Source organism: Mustela nivalis, assembly GCF_964662115.1.
Source record: "Mustela nivalis genome assembly, chromosome: 7".
Taxonomy (NCBI): Eukaryota; Metazoa; Chordata; class Mammalia; order Carnivora; family Mustelidae; genus Mustela; species Mustela nivalis.
In genome coordinates, this window is record NC_139026.1 from 5,027,281 (window position 1) to 5,045,228 (window position 17,948).

The window sequence follows — 17,948 nt, forward strand, 5'->3', positions numbered from 1 at the left end:
AATACCGGGCTCAGGTAAAATTCAACATTGTCAACCTTTAGCTTTCCCCAGCCTTCCATCCACTTCCTATTCTGATGGGTTTCCCCAGGTGCCCTTTGTCCTACAGCCTGCACCTCTCCGACCATTGTCCTATCCCAGATCTGTCCCTATTGTTCCCTGACAGGGTTGGATCCCCTATTTCCCACACCACATGCCTTTTTGTTGCTAATTTACATTCTTACTTTGCTGGAGTACTTCCTGAAGTAACTTTCTAAAAAAAGGCGGGCAGGAAATACATTTTCAGAGTTCTTTGTCTGAAAAAATTGTTTAATCTCCTTCAGACAGATTGCTAGCCGTCTGAGCATAGAGTCCTAGGGAGAAAATCATTTTTCCTTAAAATGTTGAAGCCATTGCTCCACCGTGTTTGAACTGAGAGAAGTTCAGTGCCTGTGTGTTTGTGTGTGTGTGTGTGTGTGTGTGTGTGTGATGAAAAGAAGGATCATTTCCTCCAAAATAATGCCTATACATTCTCTTCTTCCTTAAACAGGACCTCCTTTCACTAAATGTATTTCCAACTGAACGAGAATTCATATGCATTCAATGAATAAATCATAGAAAAACAGCACCAGATAAATAATTAACTAAATGATTGTGAGAGAGTCTTGTTAAAACATAGTTAGGCTTGATACTTTTCTAAGTAACAACAAAAAGACTGTGGGATTTCTGTAGTCCACCTTTCAATAGGGGTGATCAACTTTTTTACAAATTGAAACCTTAATAAGAATCCAACGCTTGGTTGCTTGTTTCTTCTCAAAGACCTCTTGATGATAAACATCTCTGTTATTTGTAATTATATGTAGATTATTCGTTTCCAGATCCAAAATAGACTTTTCTAAATAATACTGCGATTAGCATATGCATTTGATTTTATTACTAAATTTTAAATACCAAGTTGGCAATTTATCCTGCTGATGAAATAGAGTTGATTAGCCTTTTCCTCCATGTCTCCGTCATGTGAGCCAGCAACGCAGGGCCTGTGGAAGGCCGCTCTGCAGCTGTGGGTTGGAAAAGCACAGCTCTTGGCTTGTTTTCTTTAGAAGCAGATATCTGAATCTCTAGAAACTTCTCTCTCCAGCTTACCAACATTCCACACTGTGCTTCTTTGACATACACTCTGCCCTCCTGACAGAAAGCGTGGGTGTCAGTGTCAGAGTGACAGTGATCCTGGAGAGTTTAAGTGACAAAAATGGGAACTTTATTAAATAAAGTCAAACTTTACTTTGAATTATCTTACATCTTCAAATATGCTCTATGCTCTCAGGAAACTTTGGGATTTTTCTCTCACAATATATTCTTCTAGACTTTAAAAGTATTTTCCTCCATGTCAGAGGTGAGGGCAGGAAGGGGCCTCTGTTTCCGCATGGCATGTCCTCACTGAGACGTGCCCTCAGAATTTCTCTTTGAGAAAATATAAGCTCTATAGGTTCTGGAAAACTATCTCTTGGGTGCTTTCGGCTTGACAACCGAGTTCCTGTCTTGAAAAAGAATCTGGCATCTGTTTTCCTCAGTTCCTTTGTGCCTATCCACGGTCTTTGACGTATTCCCCTTCTTTTCACATCCCGCTGCCATTTCTCAGCCCAGCTCTCATGACCTGAGGTTGTGATGATCACAGTCCTGAGCTCCCGTGCCCCCAGCTTTGCTTCCAGACCGTCCCTGGCCCCACTGCCAGGTGTATCTCCTCACATCACCTCCTCCTACAAGTGTCATGTCCCTGCTGAGGAACATTCGTTTGCCCCAGTCAGTGGATCAGGTGCCTTAGCCCGGCCTTCTCTTCCCATCTTCTGCTCCCCGAAACCTGAGCCCCACTGTCCAGACTTCAAGTCTCAGAGCCTCAGGGCAGGACAGTCCATGGCCCCAGCAGCCCTCCCTTCTCTCCTGCACCCCACTCTGTTCTATGACAGTATCTGTGGGTGCCCGACTACCTTCAGAGCCAACTGGCGGGCACGTGCCCACGGGCCAGAGAACACTGTCTTCATGTAATTCACATTCTGCTCACTGTTCTGTTCTCAGCAGCTATTTGATGAAAGAATATGTGATAGGGCATTTTTTTGGTGATTAATGTGTTCTTTTCTTTCTTTGGGGACAAGTTGGGGAATCAGCTGGCATGACAACTCCTTCAATTACCTTGACTTCTTGAAAGCGGTGGAGAGCAGCAAGCCAACAAGGCCTCAGCCAAAAGAAAAAGAGGAAAACACGCCAGTCAATTTCTCGACACTGGACCCAGAGGAGATCGTCAAGAACATCCAGGAAGTTGTTGCCTCCTCCGACGTGGCTTTGTCAACGGTACAACAGACTCAAAGTACTTTTATTCTAGAAACTGAAGTTCCACTGCTCATGTCCATTCATGAAAAGTGGCTCTCAGCCCTCCCCTCCTTCCGAACCCCTGCGCCTCTCCTCAGCCTCATGGGGCATCAGAACTCGGACGGGTCAGCTCAACAGCAGCTTGTGTATTTGAGCAAATGTGTATCCATGTTTGCTCTCCAGGAAGCTCCCATGAGTGTGCCCAGCAGGTGCTCTCGGACATAGAGATGCTCGGGGGTCAGCAAGTGCTGTGTCTGGAAGGAGGGCAAGGGGTCCAGGCCAGGAGGGCAGAGGACACAGGGCTCAGGTAAAGAGGCTCAGCACATCCTGTGAGCACCGGGCCCATCATGGGAGGCAGCCTCGGAGGGTGGCTGCAGCCCCGCTGTGGCACAGAGACTCATAGCAAAGGCCACCAGGAGCCAGGGGAGGAGCAGGAAGGCTCTCCCCCAAGTATAGTGACATTTTATAGCTAACATCTGTCGGACACTGTGGAGTGTGCCAAACCCTGGTGTGGGTGGGGATGATGCTGTGGCCCACGCTAGAGTCCTCGGAAGATAGAGCTTGGGCCATGCCCCTGGTGGGGTGTTGGTCCCCCAGACTGAGCCACACCTCAGTTTCCCCTGCAGCAGTAGGAAGAAGAGAAAATGCCATCTGCAGAGGACAGGTCTTATAGTTGAATGAAACCATGAATCCAAAGCATCCTTTGCGATGTTGGGCGGAGTCTTGCAGTAGGCAGACTTACAGACCCTCTCTAAAACCTAGGAATGTGCCCACTAAATCCCCCATGTGAAGAATCCTCTCAGCATAGGGGAGCCAGGTAGGCTCTGGAGTCCAGGCATAAGAGACTAGAGATCAGAGGAAAGGCAAGTGCTGGCCAGCCGGCCTGTGAAAGTTCTGGAATGTCAGCGAACTTGACCTTGACACTGGATAGCAGACACTTTTCACATCTAGAGAGTTCTCTATGAGGAGTTGAGATTTGTGTGTCTTATTTTATTCCAGATTTTTTAAAAGCATGCTCCAGGCCAAGTAAATGTATTTGCAGGATGGCTTTGCCCGCTTCTGACTTAAAGGGGCATCACTAACATCTATCAGGGTGTTTCTCAAACTGAGGTCCATGGAACTTTTGGGGGGAAACCATGGTTCTCACTTACAAGAAACACTCTTTAGGCAAGAGGTGCTTTAAGCCACAGAGTGAGAGTGTCTGGCCAAGAGAGTGGCAGATGGCTTGGAGGGAGAGAGGGCATCGGAGGCAGAGCGGAAGGAATGGCGATGACCGAGGACAGCCATTAGAGAGGACACCTGTCACAGTCACACATTGACACAGCTCTGCAGATCACTGGAGGCCTGGCTCCGATGCGTCTTTTTTCTGAAATGACACAATACCTTATATTTCTAGAGAGTTTATCAACTTCTAAGCCTCTTCACTTTTGACACTTCCACCCATCCTGTGGCTTGGCTGGCTGGGGGGACACGCGGGGAGGCCACGCAGACCCAGGGAAACGCTGGTCCCACAAACGCTCAGTTGACTGTACTCGCGTCCATGATCCTTAATGGAGATCCACTGTGTGCCAGGTACATGGACAGGTGTGTAGGACAGAATGACATGAGTTACGGAGTCCCTCCTTTGTCTGCCAGGGAAACTGAGCTCAGGGAGGTTAAGGTCTTCCCATAAGGGGCGGAGCTGGGTTCAAAGTCTACTTCCAAACCAGCGGTCCGAGGGTTTTCCATTCCCCACAGCTTGGTCCTGTTGCCACAGGCAAAATGAGAACTTGAAGCTAGACGGTATTTTAAGGTTAATTTTGTTACACATATATCACCACCCCCGTGGGCTGATAGGATGTGCCTAATTAGCCCTGAATGAGAATTAACCTCAAGAGAATTTGGTTTTGGGTCTGCAAGCACATTAAATTCTTACTTAAGAAAAAAAGATCTTAACCTACCACTTGATACAGATTTCCTAGTGCAATAAAAATGAATGATTTTGTTTCGACAGATGGGGGAAAAAAGTGCTTTCTTTTTATAGCATGTTTTTGTACTTTTTCAGTCTGACTACTGTACCGCTGGGTGGACTCTAGCCAACCGGCACTGGCACGTGACCCGGGGGCCTTCAGGGGAGGCGAGGCCACGTGGACACTGGCCCAGCGTGGGGAAAGGGCAGCAGCCTCCCTGCACAAGCCTCAGAGTGGGAGTGGAGACAGGGTGGTCCCTTGACTCCTCCTCCTCGCCACCTCCAACATCACGCTCCACCTTGAGACCCCCGCCCCACACCCCAATGTGGTGGGATTGCAGCTGAGGCCCCGTTACAATGTACATATGCTCCAAGAAGCTAGGATGTCGTGACAGGGAGAATTTGGGCATATGGTTTCCCGCTGGGAGCATGTCTCCTCCTCTGTCAGACAGCCCTCCTTGGAGCTCAGGTGGCTTCCCCTGCAGAAAGGGGTGAGGGCTCCTCCTCACCCCTCTGGCTCTCTGAATCCAAGGAGGAGCCAGCAAAGCGACTTGGCTCTGTGGTACGCAACTCTCACACCTGGCCTGGGCCATACGTGCACCCATCTCTCCATCATGGTGCATTTTATTAGTAAGGTAGAATTCACAGGGTACTTGAATACACTTGACTTCATTTGCATTCAGAAAAGCAATACTTAAGAAAAATATTTTTGAAAGTCACTTGATGGTAGCATCTGCTTTTTCTCTCTTGTTTTAAGGTGTTTTCTGCATTGGATAAAGAGGACACTGGGTTTGTAAAAGCTTCAGATTTTGGACAAGTTCTTAAGGATTTCTGTTACAAACTAACAGACAACCAGTATCATTATTTTCTGAGAAAACTGAAAATTCATCTAACCCCTCTTATAAATTGGAAATATTTTCTCCAGAACTTCAGCTCCTTCTTTGAAGAGGTAAGGAAGTCAGCAGCACACACGCATCTCTCTTTGAATGTGGGCTAAAAGTAGTTTTTGCAAAATGGTTAATTGATGAAAATCACACCAGATAAATTGGCAGTCACTTCATGTGATTAGTTAATTCCAAATGAAAATTCAGTATAAATTCTACATAGAATGTGGGAAGGTAAATATGTATATTTTATTGAAAACTCTTTTCTTTTCTTAGGAGTTTGGGAGCTTGCTTTTATCTGGTTGGGTTTCAGAATTCTTGAGAACCTTAGATCCCTAAAGATAATCTGGTGTCCAAAGAGGAGAAGTCCGCAGTATGTTAGGCCCTGAGCTGGAAATGAGGGAACTAGGACCCACTTGGGAGACATCTGTTGAGGACCCACCATATGTTGGGCCCTGGGACATGTACCAGCCAAGTCAGAAGTGGAGGAAACATGGAAGCAGTGGGCTTTAACAGAAGCATGCTCAGCACAGGAAAGATTGCTGTGGAAGTCAGGGAGGGCTTCCTGGAAGAGGGTATGTGGCTGACTAAGGACTCTTGCTCCTCCCTGGGACTGCATTTCTGACTGCACAAATTGTTTAATCTGTGGCTGTTTCTTGATCTCTAAATGTGAATGGACCAACATCATTAGCAATAATCACAATCTAGTTTCAGCCAACACAGATTTTTTTGATCGCCATTCTGTACTGGATGTCAACACACAAGTGCCACGGTCCCTGCCTACCCAGACCGGGGGATGAAAATAAACATGGGAACAATCCCAAACTAATGCAGCAGTCAAATCACAGCAGGCCTATCCTCCAGCACATTGTAGTGTCCCCTTGGACACTACAGTGTCCACTTAATGTCATTTCCAGCTGCACACTTTTGTGTGTGTTGAACACCTAAGTACATAAAGCCTTGATCACTGATCTAGGATAAGTTCTTGAAAAGTAGATGACTAGAGCAAAGAGCATGAACATGCTCAAGGTGTGAGGTTCATTAGAGTACTAATAACAATGGGAAATGCTGTGTAAGAGTGCCTTCCGAGGACCACTCTTCCTGGTGCTTTACAGATGTTAACCCGTTTCCTTTGAGGCGCTACCGGGTGTGTGCTGTTAATATCCCTTTTTGTAGTGGGGGACCCTGTGGTTTGGGCACAGTCACCCCGACAGGGGGCGGTAGAGCTGCTCAGGGAACAAGCTGGCCACTCCCGACTCCAGCCAGCCCCCTCAGTGCGCCGTCTCCTGTGGGGGCTCTGACTTCTTTCTTCTTTGCTATTTAGACAGGCATTCCTAACCAATAGAGTCTTGTTTTATTTTTTGTTTACTATCTTGTGTTCGAGTCTTGTTTTTTTGTTTGTTTGTTTTGTTTACTATCTTGTGTTCGAGATGTTTCCATGTTATTCCACTGGCTTCCGTTCATGCCCTTACCCGGCTGCTATAAAATCAGCCCATGAAATGAATGTATTCTGTCAGGTGGACACGCCCCGTTCAGTTCTCCCCTCCTGCTAATGGCCGCGTAGGTTCGCAGTCCTCTCCATGACAAGCCACATACCAGCCAGCCCTCTGTGTCTGTCTCCTTGTGATTCTTGGGAGTTACCCTGCGTGGGATTGGGTCAGGAGTGAGGATTTTACAGGGACCGTCTCTGTGGCTTTACCAATCCTGCCAGCCTCTGTGGCTTTACTGCTCTCGCCAGCCTCGCGTGAGAGTTCCCAACGCGCCAGCGCCCCGGCAATCCGTGCTATTGTCAGACGTCTTCGTGTCTGCCCTTCTGAGCATTAGGAAGGCTGGACATTCTGTTGTGATGAGACATTCAGGTTTGGTTGTCTGTGAAAGGGTTTCCAGTCCTTTGTTGGTATGAGGGTGGCAAACACCTCCTTCTGGCCCATGACTTGTCTTTTCTCTCTGTTTACGGTGACCCTCACTGTTTTCAATGATTATACTCCTTCTCCTGACTTAAGAAGAAATACATATGCATTTGGAACAAACAGGAAAGCATAAAAAAGCAGGCAGGGCCCTAAACCCCAGTGTGATGTTGTGTTGGCAGAGAACAGCCCCGCTGTGCACGTGCCAGTGCATGTGCCGGTCCCCCCAGGGGAACCCAGCGGGGGGTGGGATCCCGGGGACATGGATGGGCTCTGGAAGTCAGGCTCCCATACGGCCTCCTCCCCCAGCGGTGGACACCAGGCAGCTTCAGCTCCAGAGCTGGCCTCCTTTCAGTGCGCCACACTGCCTTGGACATCTTTTTTTCTCCCTTTTTAATGCATTTCTCCCCAATTCTTTTATTGCGGCAAAATACTCTTAATATAAAGTTTACCATCTTAAGTCATTTTTAAGTGCACAATTCAGGGGTATTAGGATCCATTCGCTCCGCTGTGTGACCACCAACACCATCCTCCTCCATCTTGCAAAACAAACTGTAGGCGCTAACTCACCCCGTAACCCCTGCGCCCCAGCCCCTGGCGACCACTGTTCTACTTCCTGTGATTTTGACTGCTCATGTATGTGAAAGCACACAGTGTTTCTCTTTCTGTGGCTGGTTTATTTCACTCAGCCTCATGCCCTCAAGGTTCAAGCGTGTTGTAGCACATGTCTGAATTTCCTTCCCTTCTAAGTCTGAATACCATTTCATGGTGGGGTCCACCATGTTTTGCTTCTCCATTCATCTGTCACTGGATCCTGGCTTTACTTCCTCATTCCAGCCGTTACGTATAACACTGCGGTGGACACAGGTGTGCAAACGTACTATATTCTTTTACACATTGGAGAGAACACTGGCTATGTAAACAATGGATCTTGCTTTTTTCTCCTTCATATTAAATCGCACCATGTCACTGAAAGGTCTTCCAAATGTGGGTTCCAAGGTCTATGTAGCTTTCTATCAGTTCCCTGATTTTTAAGTGTTTAGACTTTTATCCAGCTTTTGCCATTACAAGTTACTCTGCCGTGAACACTCCACGTGTACAGCCATTGCTGCATTTTGGATTCTTTCCTAAAGAAAAGAATCCAAAGAAATAAAATAGCTGAAGTCAAGAGATAGGAATGATACTTTCACTGATCTTGAAAAGAGTCCCGTATTTTTTTAAATAATTTTTTTTCTATTGGGTTGAATCATATGAAACCATTTTTGGAGCCATAAATGACTGAACACTGATAGTTTCCTGTGGTTTAAGCTAATATTTGTAGAAGTTGCTTATGTCAATTTTACTTGATTTGGAATATCCTAGTAAGTTTGAAGGAGAGAATTAAAGTCATCCCCAGGGTATATTTACTTCTGATCCTGTTTTCTAGACGGGAATCTTTGGGGTTGGGATCAAGGACAGGGCGTGTATGCCACTGATTTGGGGGTTGCTAGAGATTTTCTCAAGTCTTAAAAGACTCTTAAACAATCATTTTATATTTGTATCAAAGTCGTATATCCCCCACGGAGAGGAAATTGAACAATGACAAAAGCTTTAAAAGGAGAGATCCTTAGATCAACTCTTCGCAGCCCAGCTCTGCCCCTCGGAGAGTGGCCACTGTAACTTGTTACCGTCGTATACTTTCTTTTTAAAAACATTTTTACTTAAATTCAATTAATTAACATATAGTGTATTATTAGTTTCGGAGGTAGAGGTTAGTGATTCATCGATTATATACAACACCCAGTGCTCCTGACGTCACGTGCCCTCCTCAATGCCCGCCCCCCAGTTACCCCGTCCCCCCACCCCCCTCCCCTCCAGCAGCCCTCAGTTTGTTTCCTATGATTGAGTCTCTTGTGGTTTGTCTCCCTCTCTGATTTTGTCTTATTTTATTTTTTCCCTCCCTCCCTTAGGATCCTCTGTTTTATTTCTTAAATTCCACATATGAGTGAGATCATGTGATGATTGCTTTTCTTCAATTAACTTATTTCGCTTAGCGTGATGCCCTCTAGTTCCATCCACATCGTTGCAAATGGCAAGATTTCATCCTTTCTGATGGCTGAGTGGTGGTACTCCATTGTATACATACACGACATCTTCTGTACCCCTTCATCTGTCAGTGGACATCTGGGCTCTTCCCACAGTCTGGCTACTGTGGACACTGCTGCTCTAAACACTGGGGTGCAGGTGCCCCTTCAGATCACTACCTTTGTATCTTCGGGGTAGGTATCTAGTTTCTAGTAGTGCCTTTGCTGGGCTGTAGGGTAGCTCTATGTTGAACTTTTGGAGGAGCCTCCATGCTATTTTCCAGAGTGGCTGCTTCCTCTTAGCTCCTGGTCACCCTTCGATTTCCTAGACAAGCCTGGGCGTTGTTCGCAGACTGTGGGTAGGAGGGGCGAGGTCTCGCTCTCTCACCCCGCCTCCCCTCCAGGACCCCCCCCCCCACCACCACCGCAGGGTCTGTCCTGCTCTTCACTTCCGGTGCTGAACCTGGCATCTTCCTCTTCATTGATTTTTCTCTAGAATGCGGATTGCCTTTGATGTGTGCCATCCCACGTGTGGATTCGCCCACTCCATCCAATAGCGTTTCCCGTGGGCCAGCACTGACCTGGTGCTGGGTCAGCAGGGAACCGAACTGACATGGGCCCTGCCTTCCAGGCGCTTGCATTCTGTGGGGGTGGGGTGGGGTGTGTGTGCAGGGGGCAAGAGATGAGAAGCGTATCCTATGTCAGATGCCAGTACATGCTGCCGAGAGAAATAAAGCCAGGACAGAAGGAGGGCAGATCTGGAAAGGCTGGACCAAGAGCCAGAGGCGGTGAGGGAGGGAGCAGGTGACCTCTAGGAGATGGTGTCAGGGGGCACAGCTAGTCCAAGGCCTCAGCAGGAGGGTGTCCCATCAGCTCGAGGTGTGGCTGCCCTGGGCCTGAGAGAAGGAAATGCCATCAGGGCGGGCTGGGGCAGGCGACCTTGTCGCTTGGGGACATGGTAAAGACTGTATTGCCTTTGACTCTGAGTAACAGACAGAAGCAAGGGCTTGGAGGAGCGTCAGACCTGACTAACACGTTAGAAGAGTCACCGTAGCAGCCATATGGAGAAGGGACCGTGGGGGCAGGGGCCAGAGCAGGGAGGCAGCTCCTGCTGGCGTGGCTCCATTCTAGATACATCTGGAAAGTGGACAGATGGGCTTTACTGATCCACTACGCGAGGGAATGAGAGTCGGGAACGGCCCCAGCTTTGTGTCTTCTAGAGAGAGGAAAGAGGGAGGAGGGGGTCGTACTGGGACAACGTCGTGCTCACGGATGGGGCCAGTCTCCTGGCGCTGGCGCTGCAGGTGCCTCCAGTGTTCGGCCTTCTTACACGGCTGGCATGCCTCTGGTGAGCCCTTCCATGTAGGAGCCAAACCCTTCTAGTGGCTTAGTGCCTGACCGCCTGGGGTCCTCACCGCAGCCCAGAGGCCAGGGGCCAGCCCGCCCACCAGCCGAGGAGGCAGCGCTCCGGCCTCAGCATGGTCATGCCATCCACCCTCAAGGGTCATCGTGAGCACCTCTGCCTGCTCTAGAACTACCCGACGGAGGGCAGAGCTTCCAATGTCGCCCGCCTGCTTCCCTCGCACCTCCTGACTTCCTTCACAGGGTCTCCTTCACCCCTGGAAGCACTTTTCTTGGGGTGAGGTTTTCGGATTAATTGCAGCGTGAGTGATAAGAGGAAAGATGCTTAGGTACAGAAGTGAGCACACTGGGCCGGAAGGGGCTGGGACCGAGGACATTCATGGCACCGCCGGAGCCACCTTCTGGCTCTCCTCCTGCTCCTCCTGGCTTGATGAAGAAGCTTCTACTTGGCTATAGGTATGCTGGCCTGGAGGACAGGCATCACGGGCTTTTAAGCTGAAGGCATGGAGGCACAGGGTGTGGGGCCACAATGTGGGGCACCCAGAGGCCACTGGAGTCAGGACAGGCCACATGGGGGTTTGCCTTCTTCCTGTCTCTCTGTGGATGACTGGGGAGGCATGGCAGGGGCAGACCCCCACCCCTGACCTGTGTTCATGGCTCCAGAGTTCAGTCCCTTTGAGATCGTTGAGACTTCTGAGCAAGGACGAGAGTCAGCTTGGTTGAAGTGGCTAGAACGGGGAAGAGAGTGCAGCTGAGTCGAGCCCATCTTTATCGTGATGATTTCTGAAGTTTAATTCTGGGCCGGTGTTTTTAATAGAAGGGAAAGAAGTAACAAAATGGTGATAGTTGATGCATCCCCCCCCCAAGCGCGTTAAATATGGGACCAGTCATCCTTTCCCTCTAGGGGATGCACAGGAGGCAAGTAATTAAAAGGAGATCACCAAAATGTAATTAAGACAGCCGGCACCACTCCCTGCAAAGCGGGTTCACTGTGAATAATCCCTCCCCAAACCCAATCCGTTCTTGGAAAAGGAACAACTGGAATTGTAGTTAACACGTTCCGTAAGGCCTGGAGTAGATTGAAAGTAGGCAGAGAGTAGAGATGACAATTTTACACCTACTCACAATCCGTTTCTTCTGTCGGATACCCTGCTCAATCTGTCCTCCAAAACTTGTATTGATCTCCCGTCTCATATGCCTGTCACACATGACATGTGAAAATCACGTGAGCACGTCTCAGAACAGATGCTGCCTTCACTGCGAAGCCTGGGACGCGGCGCGGGGTCCCCTCCTTGCTCCTGCAGCCGCTTCAAAGAAGCAAGGCTCAGAGTACAGGTCAGGGGCCTGGGGCCAGGGCCGGTCAACACCCCTGGACCAAGCTCGGGCCCCGGGGTGCCACACCATTCTCATGCCCCACACTTGCCTTTGAGAGCCACGCTTGGGATTTCCTGTGGGCTCAGAGGCTGGCGAGCTGGGCAAGAAAGGGGACCCGTCAGCAAGGTGTCTCCTCGCTCCTCCCAGATGAGCAACACGAACCTGGGCGGCATCAAAGGCGGGGAACGGAGCATGGAAACCAAAATCCTACCCAGTGGCTTAGCGAAAAAGAAGACAAAGGACAATTTCTGAGTGACAACGTTCGTACCTTTCCCACAAGACGCCCACAAACCAGGTGAAAACATTACCTGAATTTCCCTCCTCAGCAAACACCTCTTTTTATTTCTGAGAAAAACAGTTTACATTCAAAATGCTGTGTGCAAAATAGAGCAGATCACCTTGTTTTTTGAGAATCGTTCCTGCTAAACATTTCTTTTAAGTCTGAAAGTGCACTTTCAGTATCTTCCGTGAATATAAAAATACCGCTCAGAGCAGAAATAGAATTTTTAAAAGACATACTAGAAACCCATACAAAATCTCTCTACTTTATTACCATGGAAATAATGGAATTTTTTTTAACAAAACGCATACTTATTTAAGGCAGAGTAATTATTTTGTCACATCGTAGTGCACAGAGAGCCAATGAGCTCTTCCCTTACTTTGTGTTTATAATATATGGTCCTTAAAGTCATGCAGTGAGATGTTAAATAATCGGAAGACGGGTGTTTCCGGGGGAGAATTTAAGACTGTAGTTTTTAACTGCAGAAGGAACCGTAAAGCACATCAAAATGTTTGTCCTCTTTCATGAATGTTGTATTTATATCAGTTCCCAACAGTGTTACTTTGATTCATCATCCTTTTTATTGTAAATATAATGGTGTCCATGTATTTTTAATGAGTGGATAAAAAATGGGGGCATTCCCTTTTCAGGAAAGAGCTCTAAGATTGTTAGGGATGAGTTAGGTAAATTATTAAGATTATTATTTCTGTTACTTACTCCTGCTCCTGATGGCAAGAAAGGCTAAGTCCTCTCGATATTATTTCAGGGATTTTTAAATGCTTCCTCTAAATTTCACTCGCTCTCCACTTGCTAACCAACATTTACTAGTTGTCTTAGAGACGTGGCAGGTTGTGGAGCAGCAGCTCAGGCCAATTTGAACACCGGGGGTGGCCTTGGTGATGGGCCAGCGGGAGGGCCTGTTGGCCTCACCGTGCCTCAGCTGAAGGAAGAGGAATGTTATCACACATAACCTTGAATATCAGTAGCACCTCATGGGAACCAGGCAGACCAGACCCACCCACCTCCCCTCTCTGGGCCTTTGAGTTTGGGGAGCTGGCTCCCCTACCGGTGGAGACCACTGGTATCTTGGCACAAGCAAGTGCCTCTTTCTTCTGAACATTGGCATCTGCACCAGTCCTAGTGCTGACCTGGTATTTGCACTAATACAGACAGCCCACTTAAAGTCAACTGTAGTGATAAAAACCACAGACCAAAAATAACATTGTCCCAGGAGATGAAGAATTAGGTGTACAACCTGCTAAGCTTGATTACCATTTAGCATATGCAGAGTCACTCTTTCAAGGTTAAAAACTCCCAGATCTGCATCTATGACAGTTCCTCCCCTGACACATCCTGGGCAGCACCTGAGTCTGGAGGCTCCTTGGGGGAACCAGGGCCTGGGTGCCTTCTGCCCTAGCAGCTGCCAGGTAGGACACCGCTGGAAGCAGGACAGGCATGGCCCCCAAAGGGAGCATGGCCTGGTTTCTGATGCCACTGGCAGAAATGGGAAGGGGGCCATGCCAGACTGGCTTCCACCTGGTGGGCGGGGGGGGGGGGGTCACATTGCCCCTCCTTCTCCATCTGAGGGACCCCTTTTCAAACAACTGTTTCAGGCAGACCATAAAGTGATCGTGTCCAGTCAGTGAGGTTTGGAAGAAATCACAATTCTGAATTTCTAGTAAAGTAGTTATGAATTTGAGTGAATTGATTTTTCTCAAACCCAAACATCCTGGGCTCCTGGGGGGCAGGGCTGGGTGTGGTCCACCTCCCTGTCCCAGCTCCTCCGATGCTTCAGCCTGGGTCTGTCCCTCGGCCTGGTGTTCTCAAAAGCACTTCCACAAGCATGTCCTCTCCAATCTGAGTTGGCCTCCTTTCCTGATGCCCAGTCCCAGGGGGACGCTACCTAGATGTTCCAAGTAAATGGACTGTGGCCCAGCCAGTGCAGGCAGGCCCCTCCAGAGTCTATTTGTGTCTCCAGAGTCACGACAAACTAATTTAATTGCTGTTTTGGCATCAATTAAGACCCAAGTTGAACATTGATTTTACAAGGTCATGACCATAACAGGAAGCCTGGAGTCCACCCAATAAGTCATTGTCCCAAATATGTCTTGCAGAGAAAATCCGAAATACAGATGGTGCTCATATCTTGGCTATTGTCCTATGCCTAGGTGTCTAACTTGTATGTGAGCTCTCCATGTTCTGGCTTTAGATGCCCCATTCCATTGAAAGAATCTTAACTTGCAACGTTCAGCAAATGTGGATAAGAATGTGTGCCAGGCACTGGGCCCACCCCAGGGTTGGAGGGGGGGTGGTGGGCTGGGCAGGCCGTACAGACATACAGCTCCCTGGGAGTACCTCCTACTCCGGCAGAAATGTCTGTGACCACTGGCATGCAATCCAGAATGTTCCATCTCTTGCCTTTTAATGAGGCCTGAATTTGGATGGTCTATTCTGAGAGATTAAGACGAAGGAGCAAGTCCCACATACCCCCAGCCCCTTCTCCCATCCCCCCTTGATGGTGCACACACTGGAGCCAGGCGCTGCTCTAAGCCCCTACGTACATTAACTCGGCCAACCTCCTAACAGCCTTTGAAGGTGTGGGTTCTACATAATCCATATTTTGTGGTTGAGCAAACAGAGGTCCAGCCCCAGCAGGCCGGCGCTCTCGGAGGCCTACGTGGCGGCTGGGAGCCATCCTCACGTCCGCTCCATGGGGCTGTTACTTGGATTAAGTGTGTCAGTGCAGAAAGAGCTTTGTATGGTCCCAAACAGAGCAAACCCGAAATGTTTGAGTTCTTTATTTATTTTTTTATCCTCTCTTACTTCAGTGAGCGTGTGTTTGATGTTTAATGTTTAGTAATGATGTGATTATATGGTGTGGAATTTATTTGAGTGGAAGAATTTATTTTAATAGTTTCATAAATGACTTCAGCCATGACTTTATTGAATCATTAAAGGGTCGAAGGGGTGGCTCAAATGTTTGCTTTATTTCTCCGCGTTTTATGGCAATTTCACGCTACCAAAGGGTTTGTGAATTGGGCGTTTGCAAAAGCATCCGGACAGATCCTTCGTGAGCTGTGCGATGGAAGTGAGCTTGGAACCAGAGGAAGAGGAGAATTGTTCTGCACCATCAGGGCCAAGAGGAGTGCAGGCAGTTTTGATGAGCTCGCACCAAGTCTGGGTGTCGGGAGATGGGGTTTCCTGGGCGTGGGGACCCTGTGTGCGAGGACCCAGGAGGGGAAAACCTCTCCCTGCGGGCATGACTGCATGGCTTGGGTGGGAATGAGGCCAGTTGAGGGAGGGCCCCGGGAGGCAGGCCCAGGGCAGCCCTCCCCGCTGCTTGCTTCCTCAGCCGTCTCCAAAAGCTTCTGCTCCTCCAGGGCGGGAGATCTGTCTGCCATCCCCTGCTCTGTTCCCGGGGTCTGAGTCAGTGCCTGGTACACAGTAGGTAGACCCTCATCACATGTATGAGTCGTCACCTCCCTATTATGGGTAGGGGCTTGGATTCTCACACATGGAGTAGGGGACTGGAGTCGGGATAAGGTGGGAAGAGCATAGCTTTGCCATCAGTCCGTCTTAAGCGCTATCGTCAGTTTGCAGGAGAGTAGCCTGGGGACCAACTTCAGCTGCGTCCTGACCTCTCAAAGCCCAGCTCTGCAGACTAAGAGCTCATCTTGATTGTACCTTTCCATGGGAAGGATCTTTGGACGGACCCTTGTGCCTTGCCCAGAAAGAATTCTTGCACGGAGAGACCTCAGGTCTAGACCGTGGTCACGCCCCCGGGAAACCTGGATTCTGCCTGGAATTCTAGCATCACCCCAACTTCTGCAAACAGCGCACTGGGCTATCGGCACCAATCCGCTCATAGCACAGTTCTTGGGGCCCCCTAATAGACACGAATGCACTGTCGGAGGATGTGCGGGGGGCTCTCGATCGGGTGGTGAGGGTCTGTACCCTTGCGCTGGCACACAGAGCTTCTCCTTTATTTTTGTCTGGATTTTTTATGTCCTATCCTTTTTGGTTTTTGGTTTTTTGACAGGCAGTTTTGCTGCTGTTGTTATTTTTAACATTCATTTATTCACTGTAAATACAAATGGAGATACAGTACAATTAATTTCTTTGCTAATCAAAATATTTGATCAAATGAAGCAATTTTTCAATTCTTAGAAGTAATTATCATGTTCTTGAAAAGGAAGTGGAGGAGCTCTTTACTGGGTATTTCTAATTAGGAGTTTTGCTACCTGCTGTGTTCTTACTCTGTGTGAAGTTTTAGGATTTTTTTTTTTCTCCTGTAAGGAATGATAGAAAAAGTATATAATTTTTCCCCAAGTATTCAGAACAAAACTTAGTGGAAGAATCATGTGATCTGATTAACTAATTTTAACCTTCATAATAGTTACATGAATATACCGATGTGTTTCTAATCTGACAGCTGAAATGGACTCGCCAGACCATGCTGGCTGGCCTTTCCCTCCCGGCCACATGACTGCCACCTTGGCCACCCACACGAGGAGGGTCACAAAGTTCCCAAGCAAAATGCCCACCGTCAGTGAACACCAACAGCCAGAAAACCATTGGCGCCAAACAGCTTCCTTCTTTTCTCCGTACTTCGAGCTCACCCCTTTTTCTCTCTTGCTAACTAGACATTCAGAACTGTATTAGTCAGTTACGCCAGGTAACAAACAACCGCAAAACCTCCATGACAATGGGCACATATTCCATTTTTGCATCTGTACGGCGGCTGATCCAGGGTGGCCCAGCTCAGGGGACCTGACTGGGACATTTCTGCTGTGTTCTCACCTCCTGCTCAAACCAGAGCTGTGCCCAGGTCCTGTTCTCAAGGCCCCACCCCGCCGCCACACACAGGAGGGTTTGCCCCCTCATGCAAGAACTTTTTATATTCTTTGTTCCTGTTACACTTGCTAACCTTCCCTTGCCCAAAGCAAGTCACACAGCTGAATCCAAAGCCATATTCCCAGCTTCTTCAGTCCGAGGAACCCCAGAGTCACACGGCAAAGGCTATGGTCACAGGGCGAATGGAAGCGATCAGGCCTTGAATGCAGTATTCCACAGGAAACAATGGACATGTACCTCCGTTTCCTACCCGACTGGATGATTTGACACTTCAATCCGCCTCTTCCCTATTGTGTTCTCTCTTCCCGTTATCTAGAAAAGTTGTTTGGGATATGACTCAGTGGCAAATTGATTTCATAAGTCAGCCATGATCATGGCTGAACAGAACTTGACAGGATCCTAGAAGCCTCTTCTCTGGAATCATTCCCTTTTCCAGCTGTTGGAAGAAGAGTACGATGGCATGTGAGCTAACAACCTCCCAGGTTCAGTGAATCCTTCCGGAGCACACCCTGCCTGCAGCTGGCTCTTGTGGCCAGTATAACCCTCTCCTCGGGGCCTCCTCCCTCCCTCGCTCCCCTTGGTTTGGTCAGATGTGGGTTAGGTCTGCGAGCTTCTCACTTGGAGCTTCCCCCACCACCTTGTCTCAAACAGGTCGGTACGGTACCTTCCATTTTGAAATGGATGGTGTGGTCCCTGATTATGCCTGCCTTCTGGACGATTCTTACAGGGCAGTTCTCTTGCACTGCTGTGGCTATCACTGCTTTACAGATGGAGGACCTACACCCAGAGAAACGAAGCAACTTGCTTGAAGGCACCAGCCCCAGGGCTGTGGCTCAGCCGTGCTGAATCGGAGCCTGGGGCAGCTGGTCAGGAGATCAGGACTCTGTGGAGTGCCCACAGTGTCGCTGGGCTCCTGCCCAGGCTCGTGGGGAGTGT

General features: G+C 48.6%; 1 protein-coding gene across 7 annotated transcripts in view; it reads left to right on the forward strand.

Annotated features, from left to right (window-relative positions):
- Nucleotides 1–17,948, forward strand: part of EFCAB6 (EF-hand calcium binding domain 6) — a 220,566-nt gene that overhangs the window by 177,914 nt on the left and 24,704 nt on the right. For all 7 annotated transcript variants that reach the window (XM_082738840.1, XM_082738846.1, XM_082738842.1 and 4 more), the window contains 2 exons: nt 2,127–2,322; nt 5,046–5,237. In XM_082738840.1, coding sequence (XP_082594966.1) covers nt 2,127–2,322; nt 5,046–5,237 — 388 coding nt within the window. The remainder of the gene's footprint in view (nt 1–2,126; nt 2,323–5,045; nt 5,238–17,948) is intronic.